This window comes from Diadema antillarum, unplaced genomic scaffold, assembly GCF_040938485.1.
Source record: "Diadema antillarum isolate AM-2024a unplaced genomic scaffold, OU_Dant_1.0 seq00000193_RagTag, whole genome shotgun sequence".
Lineage (NCBI taxonomy): Eukaryota > Metazoa > Echinodermata > Echinoidea > Diadematoida > Diadematidae > Diadema > Diadema antillarum.
Window position 1 is genome coordinate 664,885 of NW_027271256.1, and position 19,542 is coordinate 684,426.

The window sequence follows — 19,542 nt, forward strand, 5'->3', positions numbered from 1 at the left end:
TCATTGATTTACAGGGATTGCTAATTTTTTCTTTGCTTTCACAATCAATAAAAGATTGCAATAACCGCGATTACAGAAAAAAAAATGTATAGCCGCAATATCAATTATATAGTGATTAGAAATTTTACTATCTACCTAATGAACAATAACAATACATGTTTCATAATACGCTAAAAAATACGCTCACCGAAAAAAGTAAGTCTCCCCCATACAAGCATTTTTGGATATATCTCAAAAGGTATTTTACCGATTTTCATAATTCAAACGGGAATGAATAGGGAATTCTATTTCTCATATTATGAATGGCATATCATTGCCACCATATCATTATTGGTGTGAAAAATAAGCATTTTATGTTAAAATGCATGAAAAAAGTTGCACTTTTGTGATTTGCCTTGACTTTTACACAAATAATCAAACAATCAGATCTTTGACCTCTCCAGTTTCCTGAAACTTTGCTCAAAGTTTCCTTATGACATTGGGCGAAACCCCTAGTCTCCTGGCCACCTCCTTAATCGGAACCACAGCTTCAAGGAAAGCTGTAGCTCTCCCTCTTCCATAGTTTGCAGAAACGGCATGATGAAAATGGCCATAAGCACATTAATGTGATCAACCACAATTGGAATTAAAAAGCCCATGGCTTCGACCAACATTTTCATAATTATTGAAAAGGCATGCTGTTTAATACGTATGAATTACATCTGTTTAATAGGGAAGCACATTGTACCTGAAGAAATTCCTTAGAATTACATAGCAATTGAAAAAGGTCATTTGGTAACTTGCATAGGAAATGTACACAATATGCTTCATATAACCTTAAGTGCAACTTTTTTCCCATGCATTTTGACATAAAATACTTTTTATTTCACAACAATAATGATATCTCGTAGCAATGATATGCCATTCATGTTATGAGAAAAATTGGTAAAATACTTTTTGAGATATATCCAAAATTGCCAAGGGAAACTAACTTATATGATACTATACATAATAAATATAATATTATGATAATAAATAGCATATCATATATATATATATATATATATGATATAAACATGTACTAGTATTGTACATAAACGTTCATTGGAGTGTCTGTGTGTGGGTTTGTGTAATTTAATTGATATAAAGTAAAACAAAATGCTTCTTCCTGTCTGTCTTGATTGTCTTTCAAGGACCATTAGTTGAATCTTCATCACTTACGGAGGAACAAGTACAGCAATGTCAAGAAGAACTGAAAGCATATTACCGCATGTCTCAACGCAATGTTACGTTGGATCCACTCATCTTCATACTTCTGGGACAGTTTGAGTTGGACAAAATTTATACCAACTTGAGTCTAATAGACATTAGCACCATGCGTAAGGCACCAATAACGTACGAGGATCTTTTGACCAACGATGAAAGCGGAAAACTTTCGAAACGCATTCTGATCCAGGGTGAGGCAGGTGTCGGCAAATCAACGCTTTGCGCTAAAATTGCTTGGGACTGGTACCAGGGTAGGGTTTACCAGGATCTGGACATGGTGCTAGTTTTCCCTCTACGAATTGTCACGAATGTAGAGACTATAGGCGATATTGTGCAGAGATATCTCTCCAAGTCAATTGGAGCAACAGCAAAACAGATAAACAATTATATCTCATCAAATCCAAACAAAGTTCTCATTGTATTTGATGGGTTCGATGAGTTTAATGGGAGTTTGAGTGACAAGAACAAGGGTGAGGTCCTTCGCATTCTAGGATTAGATCAATATAAGTCAGTCAAGGTAATTGTAACCACACGACCATGGAGAACTGACGAGTTCAAATCGGAAAAGAGTCTTCGCGAAGCCTACTCTTTTATAAGCATTGAAGGATTTAACAAGGAGAATTTATCAACTTATATCAAGAAGTACTTTGAAATGAGAGAGAAAGACAATCTTGCAGATGATTTGATCAGTTTCATGGAAGAGAATGGTGTTATATCGACGAATATGGCTCCGTTTCCTATATATTGTGCAATGCTTTGTCTCATGTGGAACGATTTAAATGAAGAAAGGCGAAAAGAAATGCAGCAACTGCGATCTTTATCTAATGTCTTTCGTGAAATAATATCTTTTTTGAAAGTACATTACGCATCGAAATTTTATGATGATGTACAAAATCATAATGCCGATGACCATGTAGATGAAGCTGATAGAGCCATTCAAGAAATAAGTGAGACAGCGCTGACTGGTTTATTACGAAGGAATCTTTCATTTCCTGAAGAGCACTTCATCGAATGTTTGAATGCAATGGAAATATGCAGCCGAGTCGGGGTTTTGACAATGGAAAGAGATATCTTCAGCAGGGATCGTCGGCTCGACGGCAACATCCCAACTTCTTTCGAGGTGTCAAGGATTAGGTTTCCGCACAAATTGTTCCAAGAATATATTGCAGGGATGCACATTGCAACGTTATATTCCAGTGATCGCACAAAGTATAACAAACTGAAAAGCGAAGTTCTCAGTCGATACAAGGAGTTCCGTTATCTACTCTACTTTACTTCAGCTTTAGGGACAGAGCTTTGTCTTGATATCATCAACGACTTGAAAAAGACTAATGACCGGTATTTCTGCGTTGATGTTGCATTTGAGTGTCATACTGAGGAGGCCGCCAGAGGAGTGGGAGAAAGATGGGAAGAATATAAACTAGTATCACATACACCAGAATACACAAAGTCGGGAATTGTTTTTATGGTGCACTGTGACCAAGTGGTGAGTGAATCAGCCAGGATATTCATTCATAAAGCTTCCCAAGATTATGAAAAAAAAATGACCATTCAGTAATTGAATGTGTGCGTGCGTCGTTTTCTTTGTGTAATTGAATGCAAAATCAGAAATATTTTAGTTTAATTTCACTGACATTTCAAAACCTGATTTGTCGAAATCGTTTCAAGACGGAAGTTTGGAGAGTCCCAATTCGAATGCTATTTAGAAAAAAAAAATGTCAGAGTTTGAATTATTATCCTGTCATTGATGATGAGGTGATTTCTAATTTGATTCGAACCTGTCATCGCCTTTTTCTTAGGCATATATTGTCGAGCAAAACCTGTAATTGTTAATGTTCTTATTGTATTGGATGTCTTTCGACGACATCCTTTACACGAGCCTAATTGAAACATGCACTGTTTTTACAAAGTTAAACGATATTTCTGTCACGACAAAGTAAATGGATTGCAAGATTTCATACTGCTCATTATATCATATCTGAAAGAGAGGCAGACCAGAGTCTACCTTTAAAGGTAGATCTTTGCACCTGTCAAGTATAAAAGGTTCAAAGTTCCACCCATAAAAATATTTCTAGTGTGACATTAATAAAGGTACGAAGTTGAACCTATCTTGCTAAGAGTTTAGGACGAGTGCTGACGTAGTCAGCCCTGTTATCTCTTTATAGTTCATTTGTGCCCTAATTATTGCACTTTCAAAACAACAACAAGAATGATTCTTGAATATTGAACTGTCGGTTACTAATGTTTCTTACTATCAACAAATGTTTGCTTCCCCTAGAAATCGTTATATATTGACCTTATAAGCTGTGGGAGAACTTTGTCACGTGACTTGGCGGAGGGTATGTGTTCCAGCCCTGTGCTGCAGGAAGTAACAATAGGTGACTCGAAATTTCACTCGGACTTCTATAAAGTCCTCAGCGAAAAGGCTTCGATATGTCAGGTAAATCTATATAGTCAGATCAATTTAATTCAATTCAATTTCATTTCATTTCAATTCCTTGTACTTAATTTCAGTACTCAAATAATAAGAGATTATTAGACACATTCAAGTATTCTCAAATTTGGCAGCTCAATTGCTGAATTGTGTCTCATAGAAAAACATAAAAGAATATACGACACGAGAAGAACAAATCAGGAAACGCACGTGTACAGATAATAAAAATCACTTCATAATAATCGAATAAAATCATAAAGATAACTCAATAAGTGAATAAGTCCAGATTGATTCCATACAGGATACCCATCATTTTTTTATATCATCACAATTCTTGTGACAGTAAGATAGAAAATAAAAGGATCAAGAGAAAGAAAAGAAGCATTCAAAAAGTTGTTAGACTGAGAATGAAGGTGGAGACGAGGAAACGGGAGTGCGTGTGAGAGAGAGAGAGAGTTAGATTGGAGAGAAGGGGAAGAAAAATAAGAAAAGGGGGTTAGGAAAAGGAAAACACCAAAGGAGGAGAGAAAAATGAAAAGATTAAGGGATGCAGCAAAAAACACCAAAAGAGAAGATGAAAACTGAATAAAAACATAAAAAGACATGTCATACCAACATAATATGAAATCTAAGTTTAGTGCACTCTGACTTGGTGTTCGATACAGAATTGATGTAAAACATATCCAAAATGAATTATAGAAATACCATTTTTAACGTCTTTACACAATACATTACACATGTTGAATGAAAACATAGATAAAAAGAATACAAGACATGCCAGTTGAACACAATGCAATGCACAATACATACCCTCTTGGGCATTTGAACACAATGCAATGCACAATACATACCCTCTTGGGCATTTGAACACAATGCAATGCACAATACATACCTTTTTGGCATTTTACAAATATGCATGTGATTAATCAGAGGTATAAGAAAATATATAATGCTTTAAAAAATGTTACGCGACTATTAAAAAACCCAACTAGTTCCAGCTTGATTACTTCATGAGACACATCGTTATTGATATCACAATTTGTTCAACTGACGATAAAAAGGGTAAAATAAATTGAAAACATGGATAATTGTTGAATATAAATGTAGAGCTAGAGGGACACAGTAGACTGTGCAGGGAGAGTGAGATACGCGCACACACACAGATATAAATATATATAATATACACGTATATAAACATATGAAGAGTTTGTTCACCAAAGCCGATAAGTCCATATTTGCAAAATGGAGATATTTGCGATTAAAGGTCAAGAAAAATAAAGAGAATAGTAAGAAAAATTTTGCTTCTTTTGACCATATCATAAAAATGTACCTTTATATGTAGTGACCAATATATCATTTAAAAGGTATTATTTGTACTTTATGACAGAGACCGTACTTCAAAATCTTAAAAAATGGACCTTTCGGTTTTTGCAAACAAACTCTTCCTACATACATGTTTGTATGTGTGAGTGTGTGTGTGTGTCTGTGGAGCATGCGCAAGAGGTAAGAATTGCAGTGCCTTAACCTTTTATTTAGCGACTATTAAATTTTCCCAGCAGTAACCTCATTTCGAAAAATTACCTAGAGCAAAAGAGATAAAGCAAGCATATGTCTTATGGCATCTAAATCCCAGGATATCATTCGATCCTCCTCGTGTTTATCAATGCGTGTAACTTCTTCGAGTCATGTTCCCGGCTCTTTTCATTTCATTCTTATTGCTACTGGCTGCAAACATGGGCTCCTGTCGTGTTCACAATTTTTGATGTTTGTTTGTACGTGTGTTTTCCTACAGATACGTACACTGAAGTTATTTGGCGACATCTGGAATGAAAAGTCTCAATATCAGCCGTCAATGGGTGTAGACTGTGCCAAATGGGTGTGTAATATGAGACATCTTTCGAGCTTCAGTTTGAATCGTTTGAGAGATGAATTCTTCTCAACAGCCGCCAACCTCTCGGAAGCTTGTCAGGTATGTCACCTATCACTAATCATTTAAAGATAATAAAGTTTTGCTACCTCAAAAGTTTCCCTGAATTTCCTTGTCTTAGTTTGTGTTTCAGGTTAAAGTACTTTGGGACGAGTAAGTCTCACAGTGTTAGTTATATGAAAGGTACTTTGACCTGAAACACAAACTAAGACAAGGAAATTCAGGGAAACTTTTGAGGTACCAAAACTTTATATTATCTTTAACCTACTAGAACATAAGAATACCTCCAAAATCAATAACATTATCTTCATGTAATTACATCACGCCATTTGTACCGACATTTTCTTTTTTTCTGCGAACAACAACTATACACACCGAAATATGAAATCTTGCAGTGGTCACTCATTCATATCTCGTTAGAAATGATTCTGTAAAGCATATTGACCTCTGTCTGTAGGAGTATTACAAAAATGATTTTGTTGTGAAATGTTAGTACAGTTTCTCGCATCCCCAAGTATCATTTTACCTCGCAAGTTGTTTTTTCAAGAGACTAACACCACCCGTGAGAATCCATGTTTTTACACCTACTGTAGTGTACGGTATGTCTCTTAGAGTATTATGCACTCTGCATAGTTATGTTTCGAAGCCTTAGTTCACCTAACACAATTGTGCCTTACCTAAATTCTTGTGAACTTCTGTCTATTAAAGGAACCAAGCTCCCACCTGCCAACCCTCAACACACGGAAAGCGCGAGAGAGAATTTTATTTTTTTTTTGCCCTTGAAAAAGAACACACAAACACAAACACACACACACACACACACAAAAAAAAAACACTTGATAAGTAATGTCCTCATAGTGACCGGTCATGAACACCTCCGTAATTTCAAGGAGCGCGTAAAATTTGAGACAACTATATTGTACTGCAGGTGCCCTGAACCATGAATATAGCGATCCTTGTCTGATTAAATTGCATTTTACATCCCTTCAAAACAATCTGCCACCACATCCACTCGACTGTATAAGATCATACAAAGCACACACATTATCACTGCTCTAGCACCCTGTGATAAGACAATGAGCTTGAGAGAAATTTGATATGAATCCACAAATACTTCTTATGCCGACCAATGAGTATTCATGTTACGATATTCAAGATGTTTATTCGATGCTTGTATTATCAATCGAATTTTATCTTTATTACTATTTCTATCGGCCAATGATGCTATTATCTAAAAACGATGTAGTGTATCAGAAACAAAGAAGAAGAAATAAATGCAATACAAGATATTATACATACGAATGCCATTAGGCCATAAAGTGAGAACATACATGTTACATTTTCCCTTATTTTCTTCGATTGCTGCATGTGTTCCTTTGTGTGTACAGATTCGGGATTTGACAATGATTATTTTTAGCAACGAGGAAAGTGATGAAGAATATCAATTCGCAGCGGGAGAAGATTTGGCCCGATGGGTTTGTTCTATGCCACGCCTTTTGAGATTCCGTCTTGAATGTCCCTGCTTGACAGAAGGTTTCTTCTCAGTAGCAGCATCCTCAGCATTAACCAGTCAGGTACGTTTGACATTTGTCTATGCATAATCCATTTGTTTTTGTTTGCTCATCCATATCTTTTTTGCTCATGTGCGTGCACGCACGAGTGACAAAAAGATATAGCTAGCAGTGCATGCTCAACTTTTATTAGCCTACGGTTCCGCGCAGCTTTAATACGCTACGTATAGCACAGCACGATTTACGACGGGTCGATGTGATAAACATATTAGACTCTTTTATTCTTTCTACAGCTTAAAATGGATAATTTTGGGCTCACAACCGTTCAATAAGTCGTAGAAGATGAAATTAATGGAATAAAAAATAAGCTTGAAAGAGTAAACAAAAAAAAAAAAAGACGCACACACACCCACAAACACACAGTCGAAACACCGGAAATATCCATGATTTTTTGATGGCCAAAGGAACAAACCATTTTTTTTTTTGCCTTGTCTCTTGTCATGCTTCGGTGTTTTTTTTTTCTTGTCTCATTTGTTTTCGTAGTTGTTTGTTTTAGATATATTAGCATCTTAAAAATCTATTTTTATTTTTTCTTCTGCAGATCCTCGAACTTGATATGAGGTTTTACAGAGATTGCATTTCAGAACCACTTGTAGCAACAAACTTAGCTAACTTTCTGTGTTGTTTACCTCATCTGGAACGTGCCACCTTGAACTTTCGTAAAGTACCTAGAATATTTTTGACGACAATTGCTTCAAAAGACAGACGCTGGAAAGTAAGTATCAGATATAGCACATGCATGTATACCATCATTTACTGCACATGATTATGTTTGTGTTTTTTTCTTCACATATTTTTTCAAGGAAATTTCAGACATAAATCAAAATTCTTTTCAGTAATGTCACAAAAGTCATCACTATTCAGATTCAATGTTTTTGACTCGAAGAAAAGGAACAAACTTGTATTTTAACTCCATTAACAAAATATGATTATATTACGTTACCGAATTTGAAAGAAAAATGCAGATGAACGATTAGGTTTATTGAGCAGAATGGGGAAAGACCTGAACGCATTAGGTTATATTATATTCTATAGATGCTAATAAAGATAGGTAAATTAATACTTTGATGACAACAGGGTCAACAAAAAAAGTGATGCAAAAATAAATGATAGTGTTGGTGGAGATGATTGATGTATTGCGATAGAATGAAATAGTCGGCGCGTAAACATTGCTTATATTTGCTATAGTTTCAAATCTAATTCACAGAAAAAAAATGTGATCAAAACAAAACGCAATCAATATCGACAGATTGTAGTCTAACAGTGACATAGTTTTCTATTGAGTCTTTTTGAAGGCAATATTTTCAATGTTTGTCCGTCGGGACAGATTGAAACTGAAATCATATCCGCTTTTTTTTTATTTTACATGACGTTTCGGTATCAAGAATATTGAGATACTCATAGAATTATTAGCCCGATATGTATTTTCTTACTATGTCTTCATAATCGATAAAGTAGTAATCATGTAGTATTTGCCTTCCATCACTCAATTCATATTACAATCCAGTTGAAACGAGAATTTCCTGCAAATAACTGTGCCTTCTTTCCTAATCAGCAAGAACATACAATACCATTGTTGTGCGTTATCTTACTTTGTAGTTATTTTTCTTTTATTTTGCTCAAGCAATGATAATCGATTCGAATAAAGAATTGGATAACTTTTGCCATTTGGCTCATTATGTTACAGACAGAGGACATAACCATCAATGAGACGTCGTTAAGCGAGTTACTCGGAGACATCTAATTTGGCATACAGGTATGCATTGTTTACATGGTTAAAGTATTCTTCTTTAATCTCACCTATTGTGTAGTTGCCCTAGTCATTCCAGACAAAATAATACATAATTAGAAATATGTAGACTCTATATTTACCAAATATATACACATATTGTACAATATATATTATTCTTTGTTTTATGCATATTCTATATATATATATAATGTATGTTATATTATACTTTCCTACATACATACATACATACATCATTATTTCATTTCATCTATAAGGTTATTGCAGTCGTTTGGAGAATATATCAGTAAGAGGGCACAATCCAATGAAACATTCACTTGCAAGTGGGTTACACAGCGATGTATAAAGATTGTTACAGTATTTTTTTAAATCTCCCTGTAGTTTCAACGCTTAGTCATTTCTAATCGAAATGATCAATATAGATATGCTCACAAAGCCGTTACTTCATTCGTTCGGAGAGTATCACAACTGAGATAAAGCATAATTCATTAAGATATACTATTGACAGAATAACGGAAGGACAGAACAAAAGTCTCAGCTTTAAAGACTTCAGGTTCCTGCAAAATTAAACTCCGATTACAGGAAATGCTGTGTGAGCATTTTTTTTTGCCCATTTTGATAGCCATGTATTTACTATACAATAAAAAAACGCATAAAGAAATGGTAGTATCAAATATTATGACTTTATTGGCACCCTGTATATTACTGTGATTTCCTATCTTCTCCTTCATGCATCTCTGATTTGCAAAGACAATTGTCAGTTGCATTGAATTTGATTTTCCATCTTCATGAAATGTAGGTCATATTGGTTGTATTTATTAATGTTGTCATATTTATTTCCAGCCACATATTTTTTATTGTAATAAGCAGCAATTACAATTGTCCAAAATAATGTAATCATATTTAGACAAAATATTTTGACAACTAAATTTTGTAACAAAAATAAAACCATGATTGGTCGTCTTGGAATGCAGTGGCCTCACGTTATAAGAAAGTCGCCAGGACCGGCAGTTTTCTTCTGTTATGATATCGAAATCTTGTTATAACCGAACGAATAAACAATTCAAAAGCATATTACAGATAAAGTTAGGGCCAGCATTTTTCTTCATTATTGCCGATTTTTTTCTTTATTACCGTGTTCATTATAACGGGGGTTCACTGTATACAAACATTAGAAAAAAATATATATATAATGACACTTTTTATCAAAAAAACTTTCAGTTAGTCATAATAACATTCTACATGTATCATGCTGAAACGAAGGGAACATTAATTTCGCAGTCTAGATGACGAACACTGATTTTTCACCTTATTTCTCTGTACAAAATGTGGGAAATCACACATGGTCCATAGAGAGAGAGAGAGAGAGAGAGAGAGAGAGAGAGCGATCGAGAGAGAATAGAAGAAGTTAACAAGGACAATATTAATTACGTAGCTATACATCCACGTAAACAACACATCCTTTCTCTGCGGTGTCATTTTCTTGTGTATTCTCTATGGAGTCAAGGCAACATCGTATATTTGTTTAGGCTTTTACTATCTGTACCTCCTCTTCAATCCATCTACTTAGTACATTATATATAGGTCTATGCCACACAAATGCACACACACACACACACACACACGCACAATGTTTTCAGAATTCTATATCACTTCTTATACATATATATACAGTGTATTATGAATATATACTTGTATATATTTTTTGATGATAATGTATACAATTTGTCGCATAATAGTTATATCGCAATCAAGTTCCTTTCTCTTTAATAGCAACTTTCCTTTCTGATATCTGAAAAAATATTACTGAATGCTATATCTGTTTCCTCTGATATCTGAAAATATGACTATGGCTAGATCTGTTTCTTTAGTATTGCATTTCAAGTCTTCAGTTATATGGTGATATTTTAATCTGTTTTTGTTCTTTTGTTTTCTGTTTTAAATTCCGAAATGCAGACACGCTGTGCGAGCAGAACAGCAGCCCAGTAGGCCTATAATGAGAGGTCATGGAACAGGCCAAGTTTTTAGCCAAGAAGGATTACAAGGTCCACGGGAACTTGAAACAAGCATAGTTTATCGAAATCTGTTCCAGCAGGTAGTTTCTCTGCCGAGGACCAAGAATGGCGAGATGACGTGTTCCAGAGAGAGGAAAAATACGAGCAAGAGATCGAGCTTAACATCAGATGAGAAATAGCCCAGGCCAGTGGTCACAGCAATATTCGCCAAGTTATTTTGAGATTAGGGACAAGTAGCAAAAGTGATGAATCAATAATAATAATGTCTTATTTACCCAGGGTAGCCTCTTCAGGGCTGCCACTGCTCTACCAGAGAGCTCTGCCATTATTGTTACCCTAGCGTTGCAAGGTACCATTTATATACCTGGGTCGAGAGGGACGTGGTGAGTAAAAATATCTTATCCAAGGACGTAAGCACTGGGAGGGATTCGAACTCGAGATATCCGATCGGGAGTCTGAAGTCATAATCCACTATGCCACAGCAACCCCCACTACGCCACAGCAACCCCCACTACAAACAATTAAGGGGAGGAGGGGACGAAGTCCAGGACGATGGCGAAAAGACACCGGATGAAAGATATTGATTAAAACGAGTAGAAAGCAAAAAGCGTTTGAAGGGATGTCATAAAGAAGAGAACAACATGGGTCAGAATGGAAGGACATTTAAAGATGGAAGTCAAGTAATGGATGACATCAAAAAAGTCTCAGAAAGGCCTTTGCGAGTTGGAATTCTAACCCGAGAGTTTCTACCACTTTAATATAAAAAAGATATGAGTATGATTATTTATAAGATATTGCAGAAATTTATCCCTTAATAATATATGTCTGATAATATTTCTAGAAGAAATCTTAATTGTTCACTTCGTTCAAATCAGAATTTGAATCTTCCAAAGCCAAATTCTAATAACTGTAAAAGAACTTTCTTTTACAGGGGAATATCAATGTATAATCAATTGCCCAATTAAATTCGTAACGCAACAACTTTAAAATCTTTTCAAATGTTGTTATCTGATTATCTAGATAGAGCATTATGGTAACAAACAAGGACTCAATGGAGTACCAAATGTAACAACCAATTTTTTTTTTTTTTTTTGGGGGGGGGGGAGGGGGGTACATGAGTCTTACCTTTTCTTTTGCAAGTTTGTTCTCCTCCTCGTTTTCTTTTCCTTGCTCTGCTTTTCTCTACCTATCTCTGATTATTGTTGACTCGCAGTGTACCAGTTCGGTATATAATTTTCATTATTTTTTGTTATGTTTTGTATATGCAGTGTAATAATTATTCTTGTATTGTATTGTATTGTAAATTCGGGACCCTGGGGAAGAACAGACATATTTTGAAAATATGACTGAACAGGCAATCCCCCGTTCCTTCTGTACGTATATGCAACGTATTATGTAACTTGTAATGTGTGTACTTTTATATGGAGACGGAAATAAAAACAAACAAACAAACAATGGAGCTATATGCCTTTCCGTACCGATAACAACTGAAAAAAAAAAACACGTGGAAAGAATACACCCATACTTCTAGTACGAGGTATACCATGATTGAAACACTGATCAAAAGTTGTGGCAATGATCAGCCTGTAAGCATATTTTCCATACCTGAGAGAAACTTGAAGACAAATATTTTAAAGAAATTTGTGTCTTCTGTATGCCTTTCTCTGACCCCTTTATTTCACTTTATATATATATATATATATATATATATAATATTTAATGTATATATAATATAAACATAATATGTAATTAATTATATATATATATATATATATATGAAGAGTTTGTTTGCAAAAACCGATAAGTCCATATTTGCCAAATGGAGATATTTGCGATCAAAGGTCAAGAAAAATAAAGAGAATAATAAGAAAATTTTTGCTTCTTTTGACCATAACTTCAAAAATATACCTTTATTTGTAGTGACCAAGGTATCATTTCAAAGGTATTATTTTGTACTTTATGACAGAGATCGTACTTCAAAATCTTCAAAAATGGACTTATCGGTTTTTGCAAACAAACCCTTCATATATACAGTATGTATGTATGCATATCCATCCGGACATCCTTAAAAGGGCTGTACAATACTGGTTGAGGTGGGGATTTATGTTCTTTACATTCTTAAGTGAGATAATGAGAAACCTCTTATGATCAACGAGCATGCAATTGTAAGAAGGATTCAACGTTTATTTGATGAAAATTGGTTTTCAAATGGCTGAGATATCCAAAAAAGTGATAATAACTTAAAGACTACAGGCCACGCCTTTCAGTAGGATTTCTTCGTTTCACCTTGTTTTTTGATATCTCAGCCATTTCAAAACCGATTTTATCAATTAAACTTTTGATACCCATTAGAATTGCGTGCTCTTTGACATCTCATAGAGTAGTTTTTGAATAAAAAGTTAAAAGCTAATTATTCTCACTTCGACCAGAAGTGTACTCACCCTTTATAACTCCATTATATTACTACAAGACAAACTCGCGTGACAGCGTGCATCAACATTATGAGAAAAAGGAATACAATGTTTTTAAAATAGTGAATACCACTTAACCCTGAGCAGGCATAAGGAATAAGACTTATTATTATACTTATTTTTCCAGCATTATTTATTCACACCTATAGTTACATGCGTATAATGTTGTTGTTCCCCTATATGAGTAGGCCTACCAGTAATGTTAGTATGATCAAGAGAAAATGAACAAGACCATTTCTCACAATACTTATTCCCGATTCAATAATTGTCCGTCTTTAATTTACAGGTTACACACACACACACACACACACACACACATATATATATATATATATATATATATATATATGTATATATATATATGAACAGTTTGCAAAAACCGATAAGTCCATATTTGCCAAATGGAGATATTTGCGATTAAAGGTCAAGAAAAATAAAAAGAATAATAAGAAAAATTTTGCTTTTTCTGACCATTACTTAAAAAATGTACCTTTGTAGTGACCAATATATCATTTAAAAGGTATTATTTTGTACATTATGTCAGAGACCGTACTTCAAAATCTTCAAAAATTGACCTACCGGTTTTTGCGAACAAACTCTTCATATACATACATATATATATATATATATATATATATATGTATATATATATATGTATATGGGTCAGAATTTTGAACGATGTACAATTGAGCCAAAACAAGGCAAAATTCAAAAAGTACGAAATTCTCCAAATCATTCATCTTACCTGAAAGAGTATAACTCAAGCTTTAATATGAACCCAATTATACTAGGATTTTCCCAGAGGAACAAGTTTTTATTCACCGCTGAAGTTTACCATGTCCAGAGCAGCGAACGTCCGTAAGGAATAGTACTGCACATACCTTTGAATACCATTTAACATAGTTTCCAAAGATCTGATTCAGTTCAATATCCTAACGAAATATCTTAAGGGACATGTGTACATGATTGCAGAATATTAAGCTTGTACTCTTAACCTGTACGTAATGGTAGACAACTGATGATTTAACTAAATTCGTCATTTCTGTAAAAATATTGCTCTTCCGCTAAACACTTTCTCCACTTTACGCGCATTTTACAGAAACTCAATATTTTCACCTCTTATTTCACTATCCTATACTTTAATCCTCACTCCCAAATAATAATATACCTTTTTAAGATGTATCTCATCTGGGCAGTCTCTATAACCCAACAAACATAGCATAGTTTTCATCACGGAGGTTCGCATGTAGCTCACGGACGTTCGGAACAAACAAGATATTGAACAATGCAGTTCTCTTGAGTTGGAAACGCATTCTACTCACAACAAACAGCAATTTCATGTCGAGAACAAACTCCTCTGCAAAATCCTGAATAGATATTACCCATTCTCAATTATATAAGCTTGTTTATCTTCTCATACTGAGGAATGAAAGAAAACAATTTTCCATCTCTCGTAAATGAACGTACAAACGTACGTGTAATCTCAGTGACGTAGTCCATCCTTGAGAACGAATATATTTATCAAAATTTTGCCATCATGAAGTAAATATTCAGGTCCTAAACTTCAATAAAGTCTACAATGCAAAGTTTGCGTTTTATATAACGAACATGGTCACAGCTAAAATTATGACAAAGAATTAATATAGAAAAACAACAGAAATGTGCTCCGTTATAGAAATAGGAAGTTTAGCTGGGGAGGGCAAACGAATACGTTAGGAAGAAATCCCTCTGTGTTTGCTTCTTGTGTTACACACTGTTACCGAGAAAAATTTGTGTTATTATATTAGTCAGAAATGATAATAGGTTCGATACTGTGAAGATTCGTCATAACAAGACACAATAAGTCCATATATCTTGGATGGATGTTTGTGACTTCGATATCGTCGGGTGCCCGTGCATTGGCCGCTAACTCAATACAATTTGTATTGTGTTAGCGGCCAATGCACGGGCACCCGACGATATTATACAATATGGTTTGTTATAACAAATCTTTTGTAGCGCGTCATTTCGGAGGCTCGTTATTCATACAGTTTGTCAACACGAAAATTGATAGAGTTCGTATAATTATGACGCTTTTTTATTCGGTAAATGATAGGAATCTCCGAAGGTTAACCGAAAGGCTTCTTAATTGGAACATGAAAACTTTTGTTCGCTTATCCAAATGTGGAGAAACAAGTTAACAACTAAAATCCTCCAATTTCAAAACCTCATAATAACCGTTTTCACCTAAACGAATATCAGACCCATTCCACTTTTAGAAGAACGGACCTAAAAATAATGATCCTTAATATCTATTTTTCGAAGAACATTTCTAACAACAAACCTCCTGAATTAACTACATTTTTTTTTTATATTTTGGAATAACAAACCCTTGGACATCGGAGTAACGAATCTTTGGAACCTTTTGCAACCTTAAACCTATTCTTAATCATTACTTTTTTAACATGTGTTTTCAAAGTAAGCACAAAAGCACAAACAAACTGACGATCTCTCTGTCTCTTAAATGTAAAATGAAAAAAGAAATCTTGGAAAAAATTACAAATGAATATTGCTTTTCATTGATGAGTATAAAACAACACCATGTGATGATAAGCGGATGATTTGTGTGTTTTCATCAGACAATAATAATGTATACTGCATGATTTTTGCTCGCTTGTGACGGCATTTCAATGAATAAAAAACATAAACAAACAAACAAAAACTTCTCCAGAGGAATTTGGTATAACGGGAGTGCACTGGCAATTCTTTTCTCTGTTTGTTGGAGCTCGATCCCTTCTCTGTTTCTCAGTCATTTTCATTCAACTGCTTCCACGTCCTTTTGAAACTTTTCCGTTTCTTATTCAACACATGCTCATTACAGACTTCTTCCGTCATTATCCTGAATGTGATTGCGTAGCACTTTTCGGATATGTTTTGGTTTGTTTTGTTTTGTTTTTGTTTTCTGTTTGGTCGCAGCATGTTCAGGCTATTGAGGGAATGAGAGAAAAATCGTCATGAAGAGAAAAATTCAGAATGAATTAAGGCATTTAATATCATGACAATTACAGCGAACGTCCGTTATGGAGACCAAAACTGGATGTGTTCTGTTTGAGACGGCAGCTACCATACTCAAAAGATAAACACTTAGAGCACCTGTCACTAAAAAGTGGCACTGATCCTCTTTCTCCTACTATGTAATCCATTGACTTATTTAACCAACGAACATCCGTGAAAAAAACGTTTTCCGTTCGTTATTACAGGTAAATTGAGTGCTGAACGCTATTTATTTTCAGGTATGAGCGGCTCGGTGATTTGGTAATATTTTCAACTAACATTAATCTTATGTGCAGTGATATATTTGTAATTGTCAGAAATTTCCTTTCTCGGACAGAACGTCCGTGAGCGAAACTTTCAGAACCTGCAACAGTACAAATTGTCTCCAGAACCTCATTAGAAAGACATTTAAACGCACAGAAATTACAGATTACGCAAAATTCCATTTTCCCATAACTTTGTTTTAAGTGTTTAGCTGTTTTTGTATAATTAGAGGGAAAACAAGCGTAAAATTGTGAGTAAATTTTCAATTGTTTGTTCATCATGATCACATAACGCCTTAAAAATTCTGAAACTACTGCTCTAAACTCATTATTTACTTTGTAAAACTTTATTTGTCGCTATTCGAGCCAAAAGTTTTAAAGAATACAGGACACTTTCGGGACAAGTTATCCCTATTGGAGGGATTGCATACGTCACGGACGTTCTCTGGAATTATCACGGACGTTCGTTCTACTACTAGGGTCATGTTCCAGGACGGATAACTAATCGGCAGAGAGTACCTAACCTTCCTAACTCTTTCAAAAATTTGAAAAGGTATTGTCAATGCAAATTATAAGAAATTTGACATCCTTACAACATATGTATTGCTCAGAGGGGGATCAGGAGGTGAATTATCAGAGAAAATATCAATTATTTGCTTGGTTTTTGGTGAATTGCATGGTCCAAAAACTGCGGACGAACCTCAGTCCGCTCCAAAAATGGCATGCAGCTCCTCGGCAAGAGAGCTAAAGGTAAAATGCACCTTCGCCATCAAAGCAAGATGGTGTCCCACTCGAAAACGTTTTAATCATCACGGACGTTCTTTTTTTCTTGGAGGTTCGTCTAAAAACACAATTTCGGTTCCTATTTGACAAAGGATGGACAGAAACTCAAAACAAACATATTATCGTGTTGCTAGATCTTAGTTGGTTACGACTCAGAACAATATCGCCGATAACGTTTCATGGGCTACGATCTTTATTAGAAAATAGCGGAAGCACGTCCGTGACGAAAACTGAGTATAATTTTGCATAAAAGAATATTACGTCCCATGTACAGCCAGCAGACGTACAATTTTTGCAGGATATGTTCATTAGGTGGAACACCAAATTTTCGTATACGTTACAGTTGGGACAACAAAGTAGAATTTGCAGCAGCGATAGAAATAAAAGCATCACGGACGTTCGTCTGTTTAGGACTTTGATATTTTAATTGTTCTCTGTAATTTTGTACGTGCTCATAAAGTTCTTATAATTTTGTGGTACATACCCATGATATGTAAGATCCAGAACATGGTCAGATATTAGATGCCACGTACCATTAAAAATGCACATCATTAGTTTGAAAAACAAAAATTATTGTGAAAATAGCGTTTTTACCGTATTTTTACGCTTTAAGTCCTTGTGAAATGAAAAATATCAGGCAAAAGGCAACCAAACCATATATTTCCTGAAAGGAAATTTACCAATCTTTGAGATGACATGAAAAAATCTGGTTTCTTAGATCATCCTGGCGTGTTCTAAGGGAAAGAATGTCAGAAGGTACGAAAATTGGCAATTGTACATCGTTCAAAATTCTCACCCATATATGTATATACATATATAATATATATGACTGATTTTAAATAAATCGATACATAGTATAGTGGTAGTATAGTGACACATAGTATTACTTGACTATTTTGTATTTTGAAAACAAGAACACAATGTGTATTATTGCATACATTGCTCAGAACTGATTTCCATTATCTGATATGTATATGCCCCTTGATTACATACTTAATTAATTACTTCAAACTAATTGGTATTTCACATTTAAATTCAAAACACACGTAACAATCCAATATTAATCAATTTATAGCCTCACACCAAATTATGCGCGTCTTGTAATACCTAAAACTAGTTTGTTATATGACTTGTAGAATTAAGGTGGTTTCTTGCGTTGTTGTTTCTGTTTTAGCTGTTTTTGTTTTTGTTGTTTCTCTTTATTTGGCGGTTGTTTTACTGTTAATCAAGAACAATTTGAAGGGACAGGTGAAACACACATGCACACTCACACATGCGCGCTCTCAATATGACATAAAATCCAAAACCAAGGTATCAATATGATGCATCAAAACCTCAAAGTTTATAGTGTTTGGATCTAATGACTGTGAAACACAATTCTTGATGTAAAAATACTGCATGGGAATGCTGTCATATTATCGCCACTAACGTAACAGGCTACAGCTCGCTACACGATTCATTTGAATGTATAGAAAAGAGAATCTGTGTAATGTATAGGATTATGATATGTTATAATGATGATTTATCATAAATAAAAAATGTACTGACAGTGAAATTCCCTTGTCATCAGCTTCCTTTCTTCCTGTCTAAATTGTATCCCACAGTTACTTTATCTTTTTTTCTGCTGTCTGATCAATCAATGAAAGCAGTCATGTGACCCTCTATCACAAAACTAACAAAAGTCTGTCAGATATGATTTTTTTTTCGTTAATGACAGACTCTGAAAGAGCAGACGGTAAACGTTAGAGTGATGTGCAACCTGATGCAACTGATCTTTTCTAACCTAAAGTGTATGCCGAGAAAAGAACATCTAAAGTGAAGGGGTTAAAGTACAGTGAATGAGCCAACAAACATGCTCTCAATCTGCAGACAAAAAGTGAGAAAAATAATTTCAAATAAATTTGAAATTTAGCATGTCCTATTCACACATTCCATTCATTACTACTAATTTTCGAAGCTATAGCTTCATACTTTTTTTTAGAAGCTATAAGAAATAAAACTGGAGAAAGTGCATTTTCAAGAAATGATAAAGAATCTTCATAAAGACATA

The 19,542-nt window shown here is 34.6% G+C and overlaps 1 protein-coding gene across 1 annotated transcript; it reads left to right on the plus strand.

Moving 5' to 3' along the window:
• Positions 1 to 1,354: 1,354 nt before the first annotated feature.
• Positions 1,355 to 11,114, plus strand: LOC139728709 (NACHT, LRR and PYD domains-containing protein 3-like). Its single transcript, XM_071639652.1, has 2 exons — positions 1,355 to 1,952; positions 11,023 to 11,114. The coding sequence occupies exons 1-2, from the start codon at positions 1,355 to 1,357 to the stop codon at positions 11,112 to 11,114; spliced, it is 690 nt and encodes a 229-aa protein (XP_071495753.1).
• The last annotated feature ends 8,428 nt before the right edge of the window (positions 11,115 to 19,542 follow it).

What these genes read in the sequence shown, in the direction of transcription:
- LOC139728709 (XM_071639652.1), top strand. Translation starts at nt 1,355, where the DNA reads ATGCGTAAGGCACCAATAACGTACGAGGATCTTTTGACCAACGATGAA. An exon ending in CAGTTTCATGGAAGAGAATG is followed by an intron (nt 1,953 to 11,022) that starts GTGTTATATCGA and finishes CTGTTCCAGCAG; the next exon opens with GTAGTTTCTCTGCCGAGGAC.